Here is an 18,698-nt window from a genome sequence, read left to right as displayed (position 1 = left end):
CTTAAAAAGCAAAGTAAAAAAAGTCTTTGTATTGCTGCTTCCTTTTTCTTCCTTTTCTACACAATATTCTGATGTGTTTTCTTACTCTTTCTTCCTTTCCTCCTTGTGGTCTGAATCTGTGTGGACTTCAGATAAGAAATCCCACACTCTCAAATTGTTTCCTCTAAACTCTTTTGTATTTAACTGTTACCCAGTTTTATATTTTCTCCCCATTCAAATGTATCTTGTCATCTCCTCCCACAAATGGTTGGCTCTAGTGCTCTGCTGTCACTCTGTTTCCTTTTCCCACTTTGCCCCTAAGTTCCTGCCCTGCCTCTTCTAGTCCACTTTTTGGTCTCTTGCCTCCCACCCTTTCTGCTTCATCAAGGGAATCTCATTCTGTACTCCTTTCAAATTTGCTGAACAGCTTGTCCTCATATACCCTACAACTATCAAGACAACGATTGTTCTTTACTTAACCCTTCCTTCATCTACTGTTGTCTGCTGTCAGCCCTAGGATACTGGGGCAGTTACAGCTTTACATGGAACTAGTGTACTGATTCTGATGTTCTTTTGTTTTCTTCTTTCCTGTTCTAAAGCTGCTTCTTCTGCTTTCTGTGCCTTCCTTTCTCTTTCATTCTTCACTTCTCTCCAGAGGATCAGTGCAGACACTGTTTAATTGGAACAGGTAGAGAGCCTACTGGGGGCAGAACTTTCCTGGCACTCCTAAAAGGCAAGTTTAAGAATTTGTAGTGGTGTAGCTTAGCTAAGGTGCTGAGCATAATATTCAGCAGTTTTTTTCAGGATTCCATTTATTTGCTTTCGGCTGAGACTGTGAGGAGGAGATGGTGTTTGGCTGGCATTAGCTACTTCTTCACCAAGAACCAGATGGTGCTGTATTGTGCTGTTCCACTTTCTTTTGTCCTTCTGATAATGTCTTTGATCTGTCTTCTGTGCCTTACTTAATTCTCACTCATCTCTCTAGCTAGACTATCTAAAATGTTGTTTCTTTATAACCTCTTACCTCCACCTGCCATGCTTCATTCTTTTCAGTTGATTCCTCCTCACATGCTGTTTCGTGTTAATGTTTTGAAATTACTGGTACATAAATCCATCTTTTTTTTTTTTTTCCATGTTTTGCATGCTCACTGTCAAAGGAGTGATGGCACACCATTGGGCAGTGTTGTGCCATTGCTAATCTGGATCGTTATGTAAAAACCTCTGCAGTATTATGTTGTTTCCAGATCACTTGGTGAATATGGCAAAGGAAGTTTTTTGCATTGTGTTTTTTCAGTGCTGGTAGAAAAAACCCATGCCTTGTTCATCACCTGAGGAGGTGAAAGCCTTCTTTTGTGATACAGTGGCATCCACCATCCAGAGTCACCAGGCATTGGTGTTTGTGCAAGGTGTGGCTGGCTGTGCAACCTGTTGTCTGAATCTAAGGGAGACTTTGTAACATAAACCTGCCTTGAGTTTCTTGATGGACTTGTTAAATGGATGACTGAGCTTCTTTTCTCTTAAATTATAGTCGGAAGCTGTCACAATTAAGATTGTGCTTTCTTACTCCTTCCCACTCAGGCTGCAGTGTGAACAGTTCCCATGACACCTGGTTGGAGGGGGTGGGCTGTTGTGCAGAGGGGTGCAAGGAGTTTCAAATGGGTTTAAGATTTAAATATCTAGACTAAAGTATAGAACCTTTGCTTGTACTTCATGTTTGAGATTTTTTTTGCCAGTGTTCATTTATGAAAAACAGAAGGATTCTGCCAGGTGATGGCTAAATATTTCCTGCTGGAGTGGCTGAGGATGATTGTAAGGAAGTGTCAGCCTAATGAGAGTAACTGTCATGGGAGGGGTGCAGTTGCACTATTACTGCTGTTTGCCAATTAAAAAAAAAAATTGTATTTGGCAAGAATTTTGTTGAAATTTTCTAGTCCCTTCTCAATTTTCTTTTTAAAGTTTGTACATTAAACAATTTCTGTGATGGTCCTACCACTGCGTACAGGCCTGCAGGACAGTTTGGTCCTTTGACCTAACTAAGAAAATCTTTTCTCTACTGTACATCACACACAGGTGCTTGTTAGGTCTTTGCCAGATTGAAGAGCCTTTTATTAAGTATCATTTTCTGCCCCGTGAAAATACTTACCCATCATAATTATCTCAAGACTTGAGCTTTTTTTTTTAAATTACTCTATCGAGCTTCTACATCTTTTCCTCTGTGTGAATAATTTTTTCCACATCTCAGATGACATTGGAAAAAGCCGCAAAGCTGATTTTTCAATAACGTTTTGAAAATTTGTTCTTCCAGGCTAGACACAGCAATGCACTAACAGTCTTCCAAATGCTGCAAAACCTTACATTGCTGTTAAAACTTGTATTTGAGTGGAACTCACTGAGTTAGCTCACTCTGAGACTTTGTTCTGTATCTTCTTAACAATCAGTGTCAATTACAAAGTTTGCCTGCAATGACTGCATTTTATCTGAAGCATTGAAGAAGATACTAGTAGAATCAGGCTAAGCATGGTTTCCTGACCCCGTATCACCATGGACTCACAACAGATTTTCATATATTGAAGTTCTGTGAGCTTTTGCCCTCTTAGACGCGATTCATTAATTTTTGTATATGAGTAACGTTTTGGTTGATGCCTTGCGCTTATGTCAACATTTTTCATGTGCAGTATGTCTGTAATCTCAAACGTACTTTATGGGTTGAATGTAAATATTTGAAACTGGGATTAAAGGTGGGCTTTGTTGCTGAGAGGAAAGTATTGCAGCAGTGTATTGCTTTTCTTTGCAGCCTGCCTTGTTTGTGAGACCATTTCTGCTCAGGTTTGCAGTGGCTGAGCATGTGAATGTTTTCAAGCATAACAGTGTAAGGCTTTTTCCAAGAGTGTGATTCCTTTCAGAATGAAATCTGTGGATCACCTCTCGTGTCTCTGGTACACAGCCATCAGAATCACTCTGTCTGTCTCTCACACAGTAGTGTAGGGGCAAGATTGAAATAATAAAGGGAAACATAAAAGGAGTGTAGTCAGGCAGACCTGGATAGGCTGGAGATTTTATGATTGTACTGGAGTTTGCCTGGAGCAGCAAGCTAGTGTTCACTTCTGCCCAAAAAATGTCACGGGTTCTTAATTTCTAATGCTCAGAGCCTTAATGGCCCAACCAAAGCTGAGATACAGTCAAAGCATGTGAGGTTTTTAGGCAGGTGTAATTGTACTTTGAATTTGAAAGCATTTTTCCTGTACGTACGTTGAAAATTTCTTAGAAGCTTAATGCAGAAGTTGAACATGAATTAAATAAGTCTGTCTGATTTTGGCAGCTGAGGAAGCTGTTTAAAACGCAGCTTTGTTGCATCCACTGTTGGAGAATGAGACCCCAAGAGGCTGCGATCACGTGTGCTCTTTTAGCTGCTGTAGTGGGGTGAAAATACTGAGCTGCTCCTTACTGTCTATCCTGCTTTTGTTCTAGCTGTGTTCTCCCTTACTGTCCTCTGTAACAGTTTCCAAACAAAGGTGTCTTGGAATAACCTAGGTTAGAAGAATCCCATATGTGTTTGGTTAAATCGAATCAGACTGTCAGATGTGAGTTGAAGAGCCATTGATTTGCCAGCAGATTAAACAAATGTGTCAGACGTACTTCAAGTGCAAGAAGCATGCTAGCATAGGAGAGTTTCTTCCCAAAGAATGATTTGGTCGTTATCCTCAAGTGTAAGCATGCATATTGCTCCCCAGAGAATGGTTTTGAGCTGGAGGAGAAGGTGCAGGTGGTTTGTACTGTGTCTGAGGTACATGGTGGAGTACCTGGGAGAGGAACTGCTTGCTTCTGCTGGGGATTTGGAGCAGGTTGTGATGGGCTGACCTTGGCCCTTCTTGGACCTGTGTGTTTTCCTGAACGCCTGCTATGCAGATAGTTGCTGGTCTTTTGCCTGTTCAGTAATTCTCCTAAACCATGATCTACCATTGATAATGGGGTTCTGTGACTGTTCCACCAGCCAGGTGGAAGAGGGTGGCAGTGGGCCCTTCCATGGAACTTTCCAGAGCAGCTCAGAGGTTAGTTTCAAAGAGTTTGATTAACGTGAAAGTGGTAGAGAAAGCAAAATGGATTAGCTGTGGCAAGAGTGCAGGCAGATTTGTAAGAGTATACATCTACCATGTTCAGCTATGGCATAGTCAAGTTCTCCACTCTTGTACGAAATTTCTGAACCTAAGGTCTGCAGAATAGATAGTATCTTATGGCTTGCTATGCTTGTCACAGTCTTCTAGAAATCCATTTATAGCAGAATGCTGAATGCCTGAAATACAGCTTTTGTTAGTCTGCTGTTATGTTTTGGGGAGTTTTTTGGGGTGGGGGTGATCAGTATTGCCTTTGAGCATGAAAGCCCATTCTGGAAGTTAGTCCAGTGGTTCTCAGACTTCTTAGACTAGGGGTCCTGTAGTAGTTTGTCCCTTCCTCTTGATGAAGGTCATGTTGCCTACGATTTTCCCTTCATATTGGGTCGAATGTGTAAGCGTTATGCTACATGTGGCTGACAGACTGTTTGGCAAAGGGAGACAGAAGAGGCTGGGAAAGGCATGCAAGGAAAGGAAAAAAAGTCTTGATGAAATTGTCTTAGAGGCACTTGTGTTCAGATGCTCTAGACCTGAATTTCCCTACTTTGAAAGTCAATGGTATAATTCACTCAGCCAAGTGACCAGTGGTTCTGCTGAGATTGTGGGGAGCTGGTGCAACATGAGGAAGGGGAACAGAGCACTGAAACTGCTGAGTCTCTTTTGACTTAGGGAGAAGATAAAAAAATATTTTCTCCTTGGTCTCACTCTTCCTCATTATTTTGTGTTGGAAAAGAAAAACTGTCCTGTTTGTCCTTGTTCCCTTCCCTTCCAGTCAGCAATCGTATCCATCCTTCTTGCAAACAAGACTACTTCCACCCAATTCAAAGCACCTGTCTTTAGCCACCTTTTCTGCTTTGCTTCAACATTTTTTGCTATCATGGAAGTTTTCTGTAACCTATTGTCACACAGTCAAACACTGACACTTCTGTTGCTGAAGAGTGTGTAGGAAGCATGGTAGAGGAGTTGTGGTTTTGCTTCCTTTTGTAAGACTGCTGACAATGTCTAGACACACTAGCTTCAGGGCCTGGGCCTCTCCAAGTCTCCCAAGAAGCACAAGAAAATGTTGTTTAGTAGCATGAAAGAGCTCATAGGGCATTGTTGTGTTCTTAGATGCTTGATCGCTTTTTTCATTTTCTGACACTACATCCAATAGGATAATAGAAATATTTTCATTGTTGTGCGTTTTCTGTCAGGATGAAGACTCTAGAAACCTACTGGGACTACAAGGAAGCTGCATTAAATTATCAAGAAGCCTGGAAAGTGCTGCGTAGCCAAGCCCTGTCGGGTTGGGTCAAGAATGACAAGGAATACCTGCACTTCACATGAGAATACATGCGGCTGTGTAAATCCAGCAACAAGCCCTGGTGCACAGCAGATACCTCTGCAGTTCAAGGGCCAGGAAAAGTTGTCCGCTAGTTCATACACTGTGAGGAGACAGGAGTGAAAAGGAAAGCAGTTTAGGAGTCTTTAATTTGGTTGAGTTGAAGCCCCCTTTTTATTGAAATATAGAAAAGGATCAGTGCACACTTAAAAGTTCTGAGCTGCATGAAACAATATGCCTCCAAAAGAAAGAAGCAGTGATGTGCTATCCTCTGTCTGAGGATATGATCTGTCAGCCACAGTCCAAGAAGTAATGTCAACTGCAATTGAAGCAGTGCTATGGAAGAAAGCCTGCCATTGTAAAATTTTAGTGCTGCTTTTTTCTTTCACTCTTCATAATGTTATGGTTGGTTTTGTGTTGCTGGGACAACCCTAATGTATAGTAAGTAATATTTTTTATAACTCTTGGCTCTCCTTGTATGGTGCCTGGAAGAATTTTCCATGTCTCCAGCCCCATTGCTTCTAATGGAAATACTAGTTCTGTTAAAGGGTCTTTTTTTTCTGGGAGTCCTTCATTTAAGCTTCTATTTACTAAATATAGTCAAAGCGGAAGCAAAAGAGTGCTGGGGAGAAGGCTGTGTCAAATAATACCACTTAAGATATCCCGTGCATCATTCTTAATTTCAGGACTTTGCCAGGTACCTCTTCAGCTGCTTTGCTTCTTTGGGCAGGAAGGAAACCTCCTGAATTACCTAGTTCAAACCTGTCACTCCTGTGTAATTCCAGGCAAACACTTACCTACTTTTCAGTGTTTTGAGCACTGTCCATTCCCCTGTACCTCCATGATACATGGTTACTTAAAAGCAGGGATGCCTTAGCCATTTATGTCACTGTTTCCTGGCAAGTGTTCATTAATAGCCTGGCAAAGGTGGAGATGCTTTGGAGGGGACTGGAAAGCAGTCTTTGCCTTTACACTTTATTACCAAATAACATCTGCATGGCGAAACAGTCAACATTGTGAGCTGGGGGGAAGCAGTGGGTAATCCTCCTTAAACTTTCTGTCCTGAATTATTGCTTTCTGTGAGCAAATTCAGGACTGCAGCTGCTACTGACCACACTCCCCTTTTGTACTTCTTCTGTTGTAAACTACAATTCGTAAAATATTTGGACAAGACAATGGCAGGATGAAAGAAGTGGATAATTGAGAAGAATTCTTCAGTGATTTGAGTTTTCCGTTCTTTGGTATCTTACTTTAGTTTTGGATTTGAAAAATGGGCACAGCAGTTCTCCAGACAGCCTTTACAGTCAACCTACTGAGCTACATATGCGACTGAACAGTACATACCACATTACAGTTTGAGAATCGATTACAGAAAATCCTTTTACTTCACAATCGGGTTGACTTGTCAAATAAGAGTAGTTCTCATCTTACTTGCTGGAGAAGTAACAGAGAACTTGAGTTCTGTGTCTATAAGCCTGTTGTCTTAAATCCAGCACTAACATGCAGAAAGACCAGTTGTATTGGTGAGGGGGGAGTCATTGAATGTGTTTGTAGAGGGCAGGGGATTATGGAGAATGGTGGCTTGCATTAGTCATCAGAGGATGAAAAATGGCCAGATGCCATTGCAGATGGGCTACAGGGTGAACTGCTGAAGAGAAATGGTAGCAGTTACTGTAACTGAGCAAATAGCATTCCAAGGGCAGAGTCCTGTAGTGTACTTAAGAGATAACCAGTAAATTTCCAGGCTCCTGAAATTTACTTTTGTCTTTCCCTGAGATCTTGCAGAAACTATACCTTAAGGTACCTAGGTTCCCTTTGTTAATCAACAAGATCTGTAGTGAACCTGCTGACCAGACTGGAATGTTCCCATTTCCTGTCCAGCTGCAATGTTACAATGGGTTACATAAGACTAGTTGTTCTGTAGTCTTGGCATCAGACTAGTTTTCAGATGAGCAGTTATATGATATAAATTCTTTTAACTCTCCTAAAATTTCAGCCTGGCTGTTAGGAGAGATTGTTCCTGGTATAAGATTGTCCTGTGCATTTGTAAAATACCTGTGGACTGCAGACAGCTGCTTTCTGCTACACTTCAGGTTTAAAAGTAGTTTTAGAGGTGCTGAACACTGATATTAACCTCACTTTTTGGAGGGAGTTGAGGACACATTTAAGTCTGGAGTGAGTCAATGAATACGCAAAGAGAGGGAAGGAGCTAAAACAAAGCAACATTTAAAAGGCTGAGGGGCTAATCCTGCAGGATCTCGTACTCAACTGGAAGGCATTTCTGGGATTGAAAATAAGTATTTAAATGCTGCATCTGTTTAATTCCAAAACGTCAGGAAATGCTGTAAGCAATACTGAGAAACTGCTCTAAAGATCAGAAGGGAAAAATACTGCGAGAAGAGGGAACGCAATCTCTGCCTTTGGAAGAGGTAGCAAACTAAACTCTCATCGTCAGCAGATCTCTGGAAGAATTGCTCCTGGGAGGTAGTACTTGATGTGTTCCAAGCCTGTATCGCTCCTTTGCACTGGAATAGCCGACACACTGAAAAAGAGAGATAGGCAAGGTGTAGGGAGGACAGCAGAGTTGGGGGAGTGGAGCGAAGTAGGAGGAATGAAGTGCCTGCAGTTCATGGTTAATGGGGACAACTGAACAATTGGTCATGGGAGCAGCAGAGCATACAAGGGCAGCAAGTTTCCCAAGGCATGTGTAAAATGCTCCGCAGAGCATACTTGTATTACCCAGATAGGTCCTTGACTTTCCCAAACTAGTATGGGGACCAGTGGTCCCTCTTTGCCAGAACAAAGAACCTGTAATCCTTATTTTGAGTGGGATGTCTTTAACAGCTTCACTATTGGAGAAATCATTATGTTTTCAGTCACAGTAAGAAGTCAGGGCAGACTGCCTGCTTATCCTTAAGGAAGTCAGTGCATAGAAACAAGTGTTTTTGTCCAAGTGGAGAAGTAAACAATTAGTTTGAGCTGGAGGCTGCAGTTCTGTGAGACAACATGCTAATGTCCCACTACCTTTGAAAAAGCAAGGTTTTGATCTTTGCGGTGTGCTTTCACTGCTCACCTTACACAGACTGGAGTGCTCACTGATCTCAAGTACATTCAGAGTAAATTGAAGATTATTCAAATTACTGTCTTTGTAGAAAAACAAACTATGGGCCCAAAACAAGGTGTAGCTTTTCACTAGGAGTTAAATCAGCTTTGCAATAAGCCCAGTAAGCACTAGAGGAAAGGAAAAGCTAGGGCTGTGCTGATGAGGGCAGAAGGAGGTGGAGCCAGGCTTCCTTTCACTTGTTACAAACTATTAGCTGGTTATGAAACTACACCTGGAAAAAATGCTTGAGGCATGAGTATGGAAATGAAGCGTGACTTACTTCTGGGAAGCTGCTGTTGGTAAGGAGCAAAGAAAGGTGCTGGAGTAAAATTGGGAGCCAGATGTAGTTGAGGGGCCTAGCAGTTCTTTCTCTCAAGGCATAAGCTTCCCAAGAATCTGATAATGTTATTGTAAGAGGGTTGCAGCAGTGGTTTACAGGTGTAAGGAAGATATTTTTTGATGAAAGACAATCTAAATTCATCTAGTACTGGTTTAGTTGTATGGGAGATGACATTTCAAGTTAGCTTAAAGATAAGTGATGTGGAAGTGTTGGTGTAGGTAGAGTGAGGTATTTCTTCATTTTCTGTTCAGTGTATAAATTAAAATGTCTTCCCAGTCGTGAAGGGTTAACAGAAAGTGAAGATCATATGGGACCCAAATGCTTTTAATAATTTTACAAGAGTGACTGTACCATCTTAAGGGATGCATTTCATCTATGCATTTCAAAAGGAAATCTCTTGATGCTTTATTGCCATTTTAAGTGCGTCTGCAGATGAAAAGTAAAGTTACTGCTGTAGAATGTTTATCTTTGCATGCTCTGGAATTACTTGTGTACCTGGGCTCCAAAATCTAAACTAATACTTACAGAGACATTAACGAAAGTAGTTATGTGGTGTTTTTAGAGGTTCATGAAGGGTATTCCAAAAGTCACCTTGATGATAACATTGGGAATAAAACTTCATCCTCCCTTGTTTTGTTTAAATATTATCTATGTGCTACCATGCAATGAGCTCTAACAGTTGTAAGTTACACTTCTTATTCTTGTTAACAGCTAGCAAAAAGTATTACTTGATAACCACAGACAAACTGTGAAGTTTCAGCTTAAAGGAAACAGAACATTTTCCAGTAATAAAAGGTAATAAAACAATCAGAGATGAAAACACTTTTCATTCTGAATCAAAAATTCTGTTAAGAGTAAACATTAATACCAAATGTGTGGAAAGACAGGGGGTAGAAGAAATTAATGATGAAAGCAGTGACAGAATGTTTACTAAAGCAGTGCTGTACACTGCAGTGCTATTGTGAATAATGAAAGGATTACTGAAGTCAACAGCACATTTTAAGATACAGTAAGCACGTGGAGCACTGTTACTGTGACAAGCTTTGGTAATAATGTCGACATTTCACAGGCTCCTACCTTCTCATTTTGGAGTCCTTCTGCCAGTACCTCTGAATAACTGTAGAGCCAAACATAATTCTAGGCATTAGGTGGCTTCATGGGAGTTAGCATGAACTTGGCTTAAGCTTGGAAAGTGATAAATTTCCACTGTAGCTGGAAAAATTTTAAAAACTAAAGTCTTCCGCACCATGTAATGTGGAAAATGAAGTAAAACTTTTATTAGGAATCTAAACTGTAATTAGCGTTTCCTTGCTGGCTTACAAAGTTCAAAGCGATGCTACTTTTACAACCCAGTGTTATCCTTAAAATCAAAGCGTGAACTCCAGTACTGTGCCGTTAAGTCAATTAGGTGGTTTTTCTGTGTGCACACCCTGCTCCTGTCATTCAGAGCCATAAGTTTGCCTCTTTGCCTGTAGGTAGAGGAAGCTGTGTGACTATGGTAAGCCCCTTTGGAGAGAAGTTGAGAGCCTCATGAGTAACAACTTTTTTTGGTTTTGTGGCAAAGCCTCTTTTTGCTGTGCTGCATGCATGCTTCAGCAATACTGCTCGTAAACTGGAGGAACTATCTTGAATTCTTTCTTGCTTGCAGCATTTCTAATTCTAGTTGTCTGCCTCAACTAAGTAGAACCACAGAATGGTTTGTGTTGGAAGGGGCCTTTAAAGGTCATCTAGTGCGACCTTTCTGCAGTGAGCAGGGACACCTTCCAGTAGATCAGGTTGCTCAAAGCCCCGTCCAACCTGGCCTTGAATGTTTCCAGGGATGGGACATCTACAGCCTCTCTGGGCAACCTGTTCAGGGTTTCATCACCCTCACTGTAAAAAAAAAAAAAAAAAAAAAATTCTTCCTTATATCTAGTCTGAATCTACCCTTAGTTTAAAACCATTAAAAAGTCTGTCCCCATCTTTCTTATTAGCCCTCTTTAAGTATTGAAAGGCTGCAATAAGGTCTCTCCAGACCCTTCCCTTCTCCAGACTAAACCACCCCAACTCTCTCAGCCTGTCCTCACAGCAGAGGTGTTCCAGCCACCTGATAATTTCTGTGGCCTCTGGACCTGCTCGATTAGGTCCGTGTCTTTCCTGTACTGAGAACTCCAGAGCTGGACACAGCACTGCAGAGTCACAAGAGCAGAGTAGAGGGGGAGAATCCCCTCCCTCGCCCTGCTGGCCACAATTCTCTGGATGCAGCCCAGGACATGGCTTTCTGGGCTGCAACTGCACATTGCTGGCTGACAGTTTTCCATCCACAAGTACCCCCAAGTCCTCCTCTGCAGGGCTGGTCTCAATCCTTTCATCCCCCAGCCTGAACTGATAGCGGGGGGTTGCCCCGACCCAGGTGCAGGACCTTGCACTTGGCCTTGTTGAACCTCATGGGCTCACTTCTTGAGCTCGTTTAGGTCCCTCTGAATGGCATCCTCTCCCTCGGGCATGTCAACCACACCACTCAGCTGTATAGTAAAGCTGTTCTTTCACATACATGGTTCTGTAATGTCCTTACAATATCTACAGAATTTTTACTTGGAAAGGACGCATATATAACTATCTGTAATACAACTACTGTTTTGTTGGCTTTTTTTTAAGAGCTTCTTATGCAACTGTTTTAATCTCTCTGCGATAACTCGTACAAATTATACCTTCCAGTTCTCTGGCTCTCTGGTCTCCTGTTTGTATCATTCCTTCTCCTAGCTGCCCCTTCCTTACATGCTGTGCTTTTGTCACCTAGGTCCTGCTTTCCAAAGCCCAAGGTCTTTACTTCTCCACTGATGGGTGGGCACAGCTCTTCTGATGAGATCTGGTAGCTCTGAAGCTGTTGGTTTTGGAACCCGCACACAGCTCCTTGTTTCTTCCTTGTATCATCATCCACATACTAAAGGTTGAGAAGCTGTACAGTGTCTAGTAAATAAATAAGCAGCTGTATAGTGTCTAGTAAATGTGATTTATAACTTTCTGGCCAAAATTAAGGTAAAGAAATGACAGCACTGCTTGTTTGTGACAGGAATTTTTATTGTACTTTGTTAATTGAGAAAGAGGAACATATTAGCTCAATTCAACACAATCAGCATCTTGCTCCTGCTTAGGATAAGCTAGCAAATCCAGTGTTCCCAATACTAATTTAATGGTTTTATTTTTCTTAAACTAACACCTCAAACCAGAATAAATGCATATTCTTCTTTTCATGTTTTAGTAGCCCAACTACTTCGCTTTATTATTTAATCAATGTTATCAAATGTATCCCCCAAAGGAGTGAGGCTCTGGGAATTCATAGCCATGAGAAAAAAAAAATGCACAAAAACAACAAAACTTTTTTTTTGATAATTTAACAGTCTAATAAAACAAGACCTATCAATATATTAAGAAATAAATCCAGTTACAAATGCATGTATATAGAAGGAACTTCTGTGGATGCCAGAACAGAAAATGATTAGCTATTTACAAGATACACAGCAGGATGGTATACTAGCCAAGACCCACCATTCAGAAACCAAATGTGTTCTCTCCACTGTAGGCAACATACAAGAATCCATCCTCATCCTTTTCCTTCTCATAAAGTTGTCCCATGGTTAAGCTTGAAGGGGAAAAAAAGAGAAATGGTTTGCTTGGATCATGACAGTTGCAAATGGTAACAGTTAAAACCTCACACAAACAAGGATTCAGAAAAGCTAAAACTTGTAAGTCTGTGTTTACATTAAGATACAAAAATGAGGGTCTATGAAAAGCAGTTGACTCCTGAGTTACCAAAATGATCCTGGGCTCTCTGCAGTTTTTGTTACTTCTTCACAAATGCCTTTGTCAGAATGCTTCCTTATTTTATTGGAAATCAGTCACTGAATATATTTCAGATTCTGAACCATCTATTATTGATGCTGTGACTAATACCAGGTTCAATAGCTGACAGCACCTTCCTTGAATGCAGCTGCATTACTGTCTTGCTGCTTGTGTGAGCAACCTCATTTCTCCCTCTACCTGGTGTAGTCATAAACGTTCAGCTGGTCTCAAGTCTGTGAAACTTGTGCTTTTTGGACTGTTTCTTTGAAGTCCAGGTTGGTCTGGGGAGTAAAAGCTTTGTTTTCTATATTGTTAAAAAGTCATGACTTAAAATAGTCCTAGTACCAAAACCTGTGGGTGATAAATTACAAGTTAGCCAGAAACTAGTGCTTCTTCAGTGAATAAGGTTTTGAACATTTGATCAAATGAAAATTTTCTTAAACTGCACACACATGTGGCCCTTCACAGTCTAAGCAGTTGCAATCTTTAGGGCAATGTCTGTATTTTGAAAACAAACGCAAGTAATTACTTTGCCAGTACAACTGCTCCAACCCTCTATCTACAGATGAAACAGGCAGCTGACATCAGTCAGTTGCACAAATGACACCTCCTCAGCTCACCTTTCTCTGACTTCCCAAGACTGAGAAAAGGCTAGTGAACTGAAAGATGCAGACTGAATGTGCATGACAGGGAAACGATCGTGGCTTTTTACCCAAGAGAGGAGCTAGCAAGAGTTGCAGGCAATACTTGAAATGGAAGGGAATTGGTGAGTAGTAGATAAATTTCTGGATTAGGAGAGAAGGACGTCAAGAGTTAGTGGTCTATGTAATAAACTCAGACTAGGAGATGAGTAGAGCCATTAACGGATTAGAATTTTGTTTATCTGTTAACAAGTTACCGTTTTTGCATTAATATTGAAGGTTCAAGACCCTGTTTTTCCACCAGAGATGTGACATCTCATCATGAACGTGTGAGATGAGACAATGTGCCCTTTCTTTTTCTTTCCTGTTGCTAGCAGTTCTACAGCACTGTTGAGAAGATGACATAGAGGGATTCCTAATACTCTTAGAAGAAAGCAAGCAGAAAAAGATGGTTCTCACAGGTCCCTACTGTGCATCACAAAGTAAATAAAAATATTCCTAACTGAGTCTGGACAGGTTACCTGGAGGGACTGTTACTGTTACACAGGTAAGGATTAATAATATTATATCTAAGCCACGTAACATCATGATGTACTGTTTTCTCACATACTACTATTAAAGTATCTCGCATAAAAAGCAGTTGTAGTAGCTGCCTCTGCTATACATTATTCTGTATGTAGCAGACAACAATGAAACTTACTCCTCTATAAAAGCAATGTGAAAAAGCTCTCTATAGTCATTTTGCATTTTGTGTTTATAGAATAAGTAATTTTTAAAACAAGAAACAGCAACTAGTCTGTAATGTCACAATTTCTTTGTGAGCTGACAGGTTAGTTTTTTCAGAATAATTTATGGTGTTTGCTTTTGAGTATTTAACATGCAACTTTTTTGTTACACTGAGGATGAATATTTTTTTGGCATTGATGATGTAAATGTTCTTGCACTCAACCAAAGATATCATAGTAACTCCAGAGCTCATCCTCTTGCCATGGTAGTAAATCATAATATATTTTCCAGTCACCTTTCCTTTCAGCCTAGCTCAAGAAATAAGATGTTAATTAAACTCATGAGAAAAAAACCCTATCACAGTGAGATTAAGATGTAACCAAACACTTCCTAAAATCACCAAATAAGCCTCCAAGAGGGGAGTTACTGTTCCTCTGACAGGCACCGGCTTGCTGAAATGGTTCTGAATACCAAGTGAATAGCCTCTCACCTGGATTGGGGGACAGTCTTGTCTACAAAGAGGAATATTGCTTTCTCAGATGGCAGCTGAATCCTCTTCCTGATGATCCACATGAACTGAGCCACGGTGATGTCAGATGGAACCAAGTACTTCCTCTTGTCAATATCAACTATCTGAGATCCTGAGACCTTCTCCACTATGACCTGTAAAGTGCAGGTGTGAAGGTCAGGCTTTTTGGGATTGGTATGAACAGACAGTGTTAGTAAATCGCTTGCTGGTACAGGCTTACAACAGTGAGTGGAGGGGAGGAACAAAAAGGTTTATCGACCACAACCAAATGAGAGGTAGAAGTGGCTCAGCATTGCAAAACCTGATTTTACAACTGCACTGAAACCTACGTTCATATACATGATGGCTCAAAACTTCCTATGCCCAAGGTTGACAGTCATGGGGTAAAAAGATGCAGTATGCCTAAAAGAAACATGTGACAGGAAAGCATACACATCTTTTAACTTTTCGTACACCAATGATAGGAAATTACTGCGGTGTGGACCCAAAGCTGACCATGAGCCAGCAGTGTGCCCTGGCAGCAAAGGCGGCTGATGGCATCCTGGGCTGCATTCGTCAAAGTGTGGCCAGCAGGTCCAGGGAGGTAATCCTTTCCCTGTACTGGCACTGGTGAGGCCACACCTGGAGTGCCGTGTCCAGGGCTGGGTTCCCCAGTACAAGAGAGACACAGACATACCTGGGAGAGCCCAACAAAGGCCTCAAAGATGTCTGAGGGACTGGAGCATCTCTCCTGTGAGGAAGGGCTGGGAGAGCTGGGACTGCTCAGCCTGGAGGAGAGAAGGCTCGGGGGGGATCTTACCAATGTGTACAAATACCTGAAGTGAGGGCGCAAAGAAGATGGAGCCAGGCTGTTTTCAGGGGTGCCCCATGGCAGGACCAGAGGCAACTGGCACAAACACAGGGGGTTCCCTCTGAACATCAGGAAACACCTTCTTAGTGTGTGGGTGACGGAGCACTGGCAGAGGTTGCCCAGAGAGGTTGTGGGGTCTCCCCCGCCTTGGAGATATTCAACAGCCATCTGGACACAGCCCTGGGCAGTTGGCTGTAGGTGGCCCTGCTTGAGTGGGATGGGGCGGGGTGGACCAGGTGGCCCCCGGAGGTCCCTTCCCACCTCAACCGTTCTGTGATTTATTCATACCAGGACAGTAATGTCCTAATGTGTTTAAATATGGCTAATTTTTAAAATGTTCTGAAGTTCTCCATGGGCACTATCAAGAAATAGGGTATTCTGCAACAAAAGCTTGGGGGGCAGGGGCAAGAGAAGAACTGGTGTCTACTGAGACATTCAAGGCACAGGCAGCTTGAGAACTTCAGGTTTAGGAGTGGCTTGTCTGCACTAGTTCCCTTAAACTAACCGGTGATTGAAGGAAGGAGTCCAGGAGTTCTGTCTTTTCATTTACTCCAGTTGATAGTAACAAACTGAGGAATCTATTTAACTATATTCCTTCCTTGCCCCATTCAGCTATAGTGGAGTGAAAAATTCAACTAGTCTGCAGCGCTGGTACCTGAGCAATGGCAGGTGATCTGAGGAAATGCATTGCCTTTGTACAGATGCTTGCTTATTTTGTTTTTGTCACTATCACAACGTAAAAAGAAAGTAGAATAGAACAGAATAGTTCAGTTGGAAGGGACCTACAACGATCATCTAGTCCAACTGCCTAACCCCTTCAGGGCTAACCAAAAATTAAAGCATGTTAAGGGCATTGTCCAAACGCCTCAAATACTAACAGGCCTGAGGCATCAACCACCTCCAGGAAGCCTGTTCCAGGGTTTGACCACCCTCTTGGTAACGAAACGCTTCCTACTGTCAAGTCTGAACCTCCCCTGATGCAGCTTTGAACCATTCCCAGGCGTTCTGTCAGTGGATACCAGACAGAAGAGCTCAGCACCTCCCTCTCCACATCCCCTCCTCAGGAAGCTGTAGAGAGCCATGACGTTGCCCCTCAGCCTCCTTTTCTCCAAAACAGACAAACTCTGAGTCCTTAGCGGCTCCTCACAGGACATGCAAGTGTGACATCATTGCTTGAAATCTTGTGTTACACAGAATTCTCAGTCGTAATGAGCATGTCCTATCCTCTTTTAAATTGTCATATGACTAAATAAAATCCCATGATAGGAAGAAATACAGATTTAATATACACACCACCTCCACCCTTCCAATTTAACTACCTTCTTTAAACAATGTCCCAAGTTGCTCCTAACAGATGACAGAACCAATTGCCTTGATATGGCATATAGCAAAAGAAAAAAAAAAAGGAAGAAATATTAGAAATAAATTCCAGTAGCAATGAAGCTAAAAAACCAGTATTTAGGTGAAGGCGGGGGGGGGGAGAACCACCAGTCTAGTATCTAATCTGCCATTTCACCTGTTGTCCAGAAGCCAGAGATGCCAAAATGGCTCTCAGGCTTCCATCTAGATGATTATTCATTATTATTTTTTTTTTCTCCCTGAAGTCTTTTATATTCATCCGTGGGGCATACTGTACCATTACACAACACATACCAGTATGTCAGAAACTCATGCTAAGTAGAGCCACATGCGTTCTTCAGCTAGCTAGCTCAGTGTAGAGTTGAAGAAGCCACGTTTATCTGAATACAGTCAAACCTCTGATCGAGTTGCAGTGTGAACTGTGGTATAATGCAAGGTTCTAGTTGGCCATAGACCACATGTTCGGTTTTTTAAAGTGCTTTGCAGTACTGCTTTTGATTTGACACCCATGCTCTCTGCATGTCTGTAATTACTCCAGCAATGATTACTGACTTCCCACAGCTAGCCACCAAGCATTTCAGCCAGGCTCAACAACGCCGCAAGGAGAAGAAACAAAGCATGGTTGCAGTACGCTCTGGAGTATCAGTTGGCTTGCCAAGGATGCCAGTTGAGCACTTCCCCAAATCACCAGAAAGGTGTTGTGATGTGATTTCTGTCTGTGTGCGTCTGCTGTACCAGACTTATACTGCCAGATAATCCAGCAATGTAGGCATCTGATTCTAAAAACTTTACGATTACAGCTTCAGTTCAGAGTGCAACAAACAACAGCGTTTGCATGGGGGGATTCACCACAGTAAGACTGGTTACAGGCATGGAATACATAAGGGAAAAATCACCTTTCTCATATAGCCAGGATGGAATGTTGTCAAGGATTAAAGAATTTATGATCTTGGGATCAGGTACAGAATGAATCCTCAAGACACTGAAGGTATTTCTTGGGATATAATTGCCATTAGAAGAAACCATGACACTGATAAACCATAAACATGCTTGGGAAGTGTTTAGAAAGCCAAGCACTCTTGCTTGCTTGTTAATACACACTGGGGCAGAGGAGGGAATGCTGGATTAGTTAGATGTGTCTGGAGCCTCTTTAAAACGTCTAAGGACTCAAAAGGGAAGATGAATTTACTTAGTAGCATCTGACCAAAGAAGAGAGGGCAGGATGGAAACAGCTTATCCACCTTTGCCTCTTAAGTACTCAGACGAAGCTGGCTTGGTTACTCACCGGGACACGGTCAGGGTATTTGGCTCGGATTTTTGCCGACTCGACACATCTGTGCTCTGTGAACAAAACTCGTAATTAGTCATTGCATAGTAATAGTATCGCCAGTGTCCGAGGCAGAGAGGGCAGCGCCCGCGGAGACGGAAGTGTGCGGGGATCGCGACCGTCTTGCCCCCCTCGAGGGGGTCTCCAGCTGTTGAGGGAGGCCGACCCCGGGCGTCACGCCACCCTTCGGCGAGGGACGCAGGCAGCTGTCCGCCCAGAGGCAAGACGACCGGCTCGGGGAGCCGGCCGCGGCGCACGACCTCGGGAGGCCTCGGGGCGGATGGCGACGCAAGAGCCGGCGGGGCCGCCGGCGGGCAGCGCCTGGCCCGGGCCCAGCCTTACCCAGCGCGTGGTCCTCCTTGAACATCCACTTCATGGTGCGGGCCGGCGGGAGCGGAGCCAGCGGCGGCGAGGCCCGTGGGGCGGGCGGGCGGGGGCTCGTGCCGGGCGGCCGGGCCTGTCGCTGTCACGGTCCCCGTCACAACAACAACAGCCCCGGCTCGGCAGGCGGGACTTCCGGCTCGCCGGTCCCCTAGCAACCGGCGCTTCCGGCCGGGGGATCGAGGGGCGGGGCTGCGGCATCTGGGTTCGC

General features: G+C 42.8%; 2 protein-coding genes across 7 annotated transcripts in view; one reads left to right on the top strand and one right to left on the bottom strand.

Moving 5' to 3' along the window:
- Positions 1-12,092, top strand: part of ADAT1 (adenosine deaminase tRNA specific 1) — a 30,348-nt gene extending 18,256 nt beyond the window's left edge. For 3 of the 4 annotated variants that reach the window (XM_074840017.1, XM_074840013.1, XM_074840008.1), the window contains one exon: positions 5,282-10,142. In XM_074840017.1, the coding sequence (XP_074696118.1) occupies positions 5,282-5,414 (133 nt within the window). In that variant the 3' untranslated portion in view covers positions 5,415-10,142. Of the gene's footprint in view, positions 1-5,281; positions 10,143-11,631 lie in introns of those variants that run through there. The other variant, XM_074840010.1, reaches the window with a different exon arrangement.
- On the bottom strand, positions 11,892-18,621 carry GABARAPL2 (GABA type A receptor associated protein like 2). Of its 3 annotated transcripts, none has more exons than XM_074840051.1 (5): positions 18,449-18,621; positions 18,065-18,120; positions 14,532-14,704; positions 13,573-13,702; positions 11,892-12,474 (listed from the first exon to the last, which is right to left on the bottom strand). In XM_074840051.1, exons 1-4 carry the CDS (start codon positions 18,480-18,482, stop codon positions 13,597-13,599), a joined length of 369 nt encoding a protein of 122 aa, XP_074696152.1. In that variant the 5' UTR covers positions 18,483-18,621; the 3' UTR covers positions 11,892-12,474; positions 13,573-13,596. The 3 variants fall into 3 exon arrangements, with proteins under 3 accessions (XP_074696152.1, XP_074696155.1, XP_074696154.1); XM_074840053.1 differs by lacking the exon at positions 11,892-12,474 and adding an exon at positions 12,902-13,459; XM_074840054.1 differs by lacking the exon at positions 13,573-13,702 and having other exon boundaries at positions 18,449-18,608.
- Between the last annotated feature and the right edge of the window lie 77 nt (positions 18,622-18,698).

Source organism: Strix aluco, chromosome 14 (assembly GCF_031877795.1).
Source record: "Strix aluco isolate bStrAlu1 chromosome 14, bStrAlu1.hap1, whole genome shotgun sequence".
Classification (NCBI taxonomy): domain Eukaryota; kingdom Metazoa; phylum Chordata; class Aves; order Strigiformes; family Strigidae; genus Strix; species Strix aluco.
This window is presented reverse-complemented; position numbering and strand designations above follow the sequence as displayed.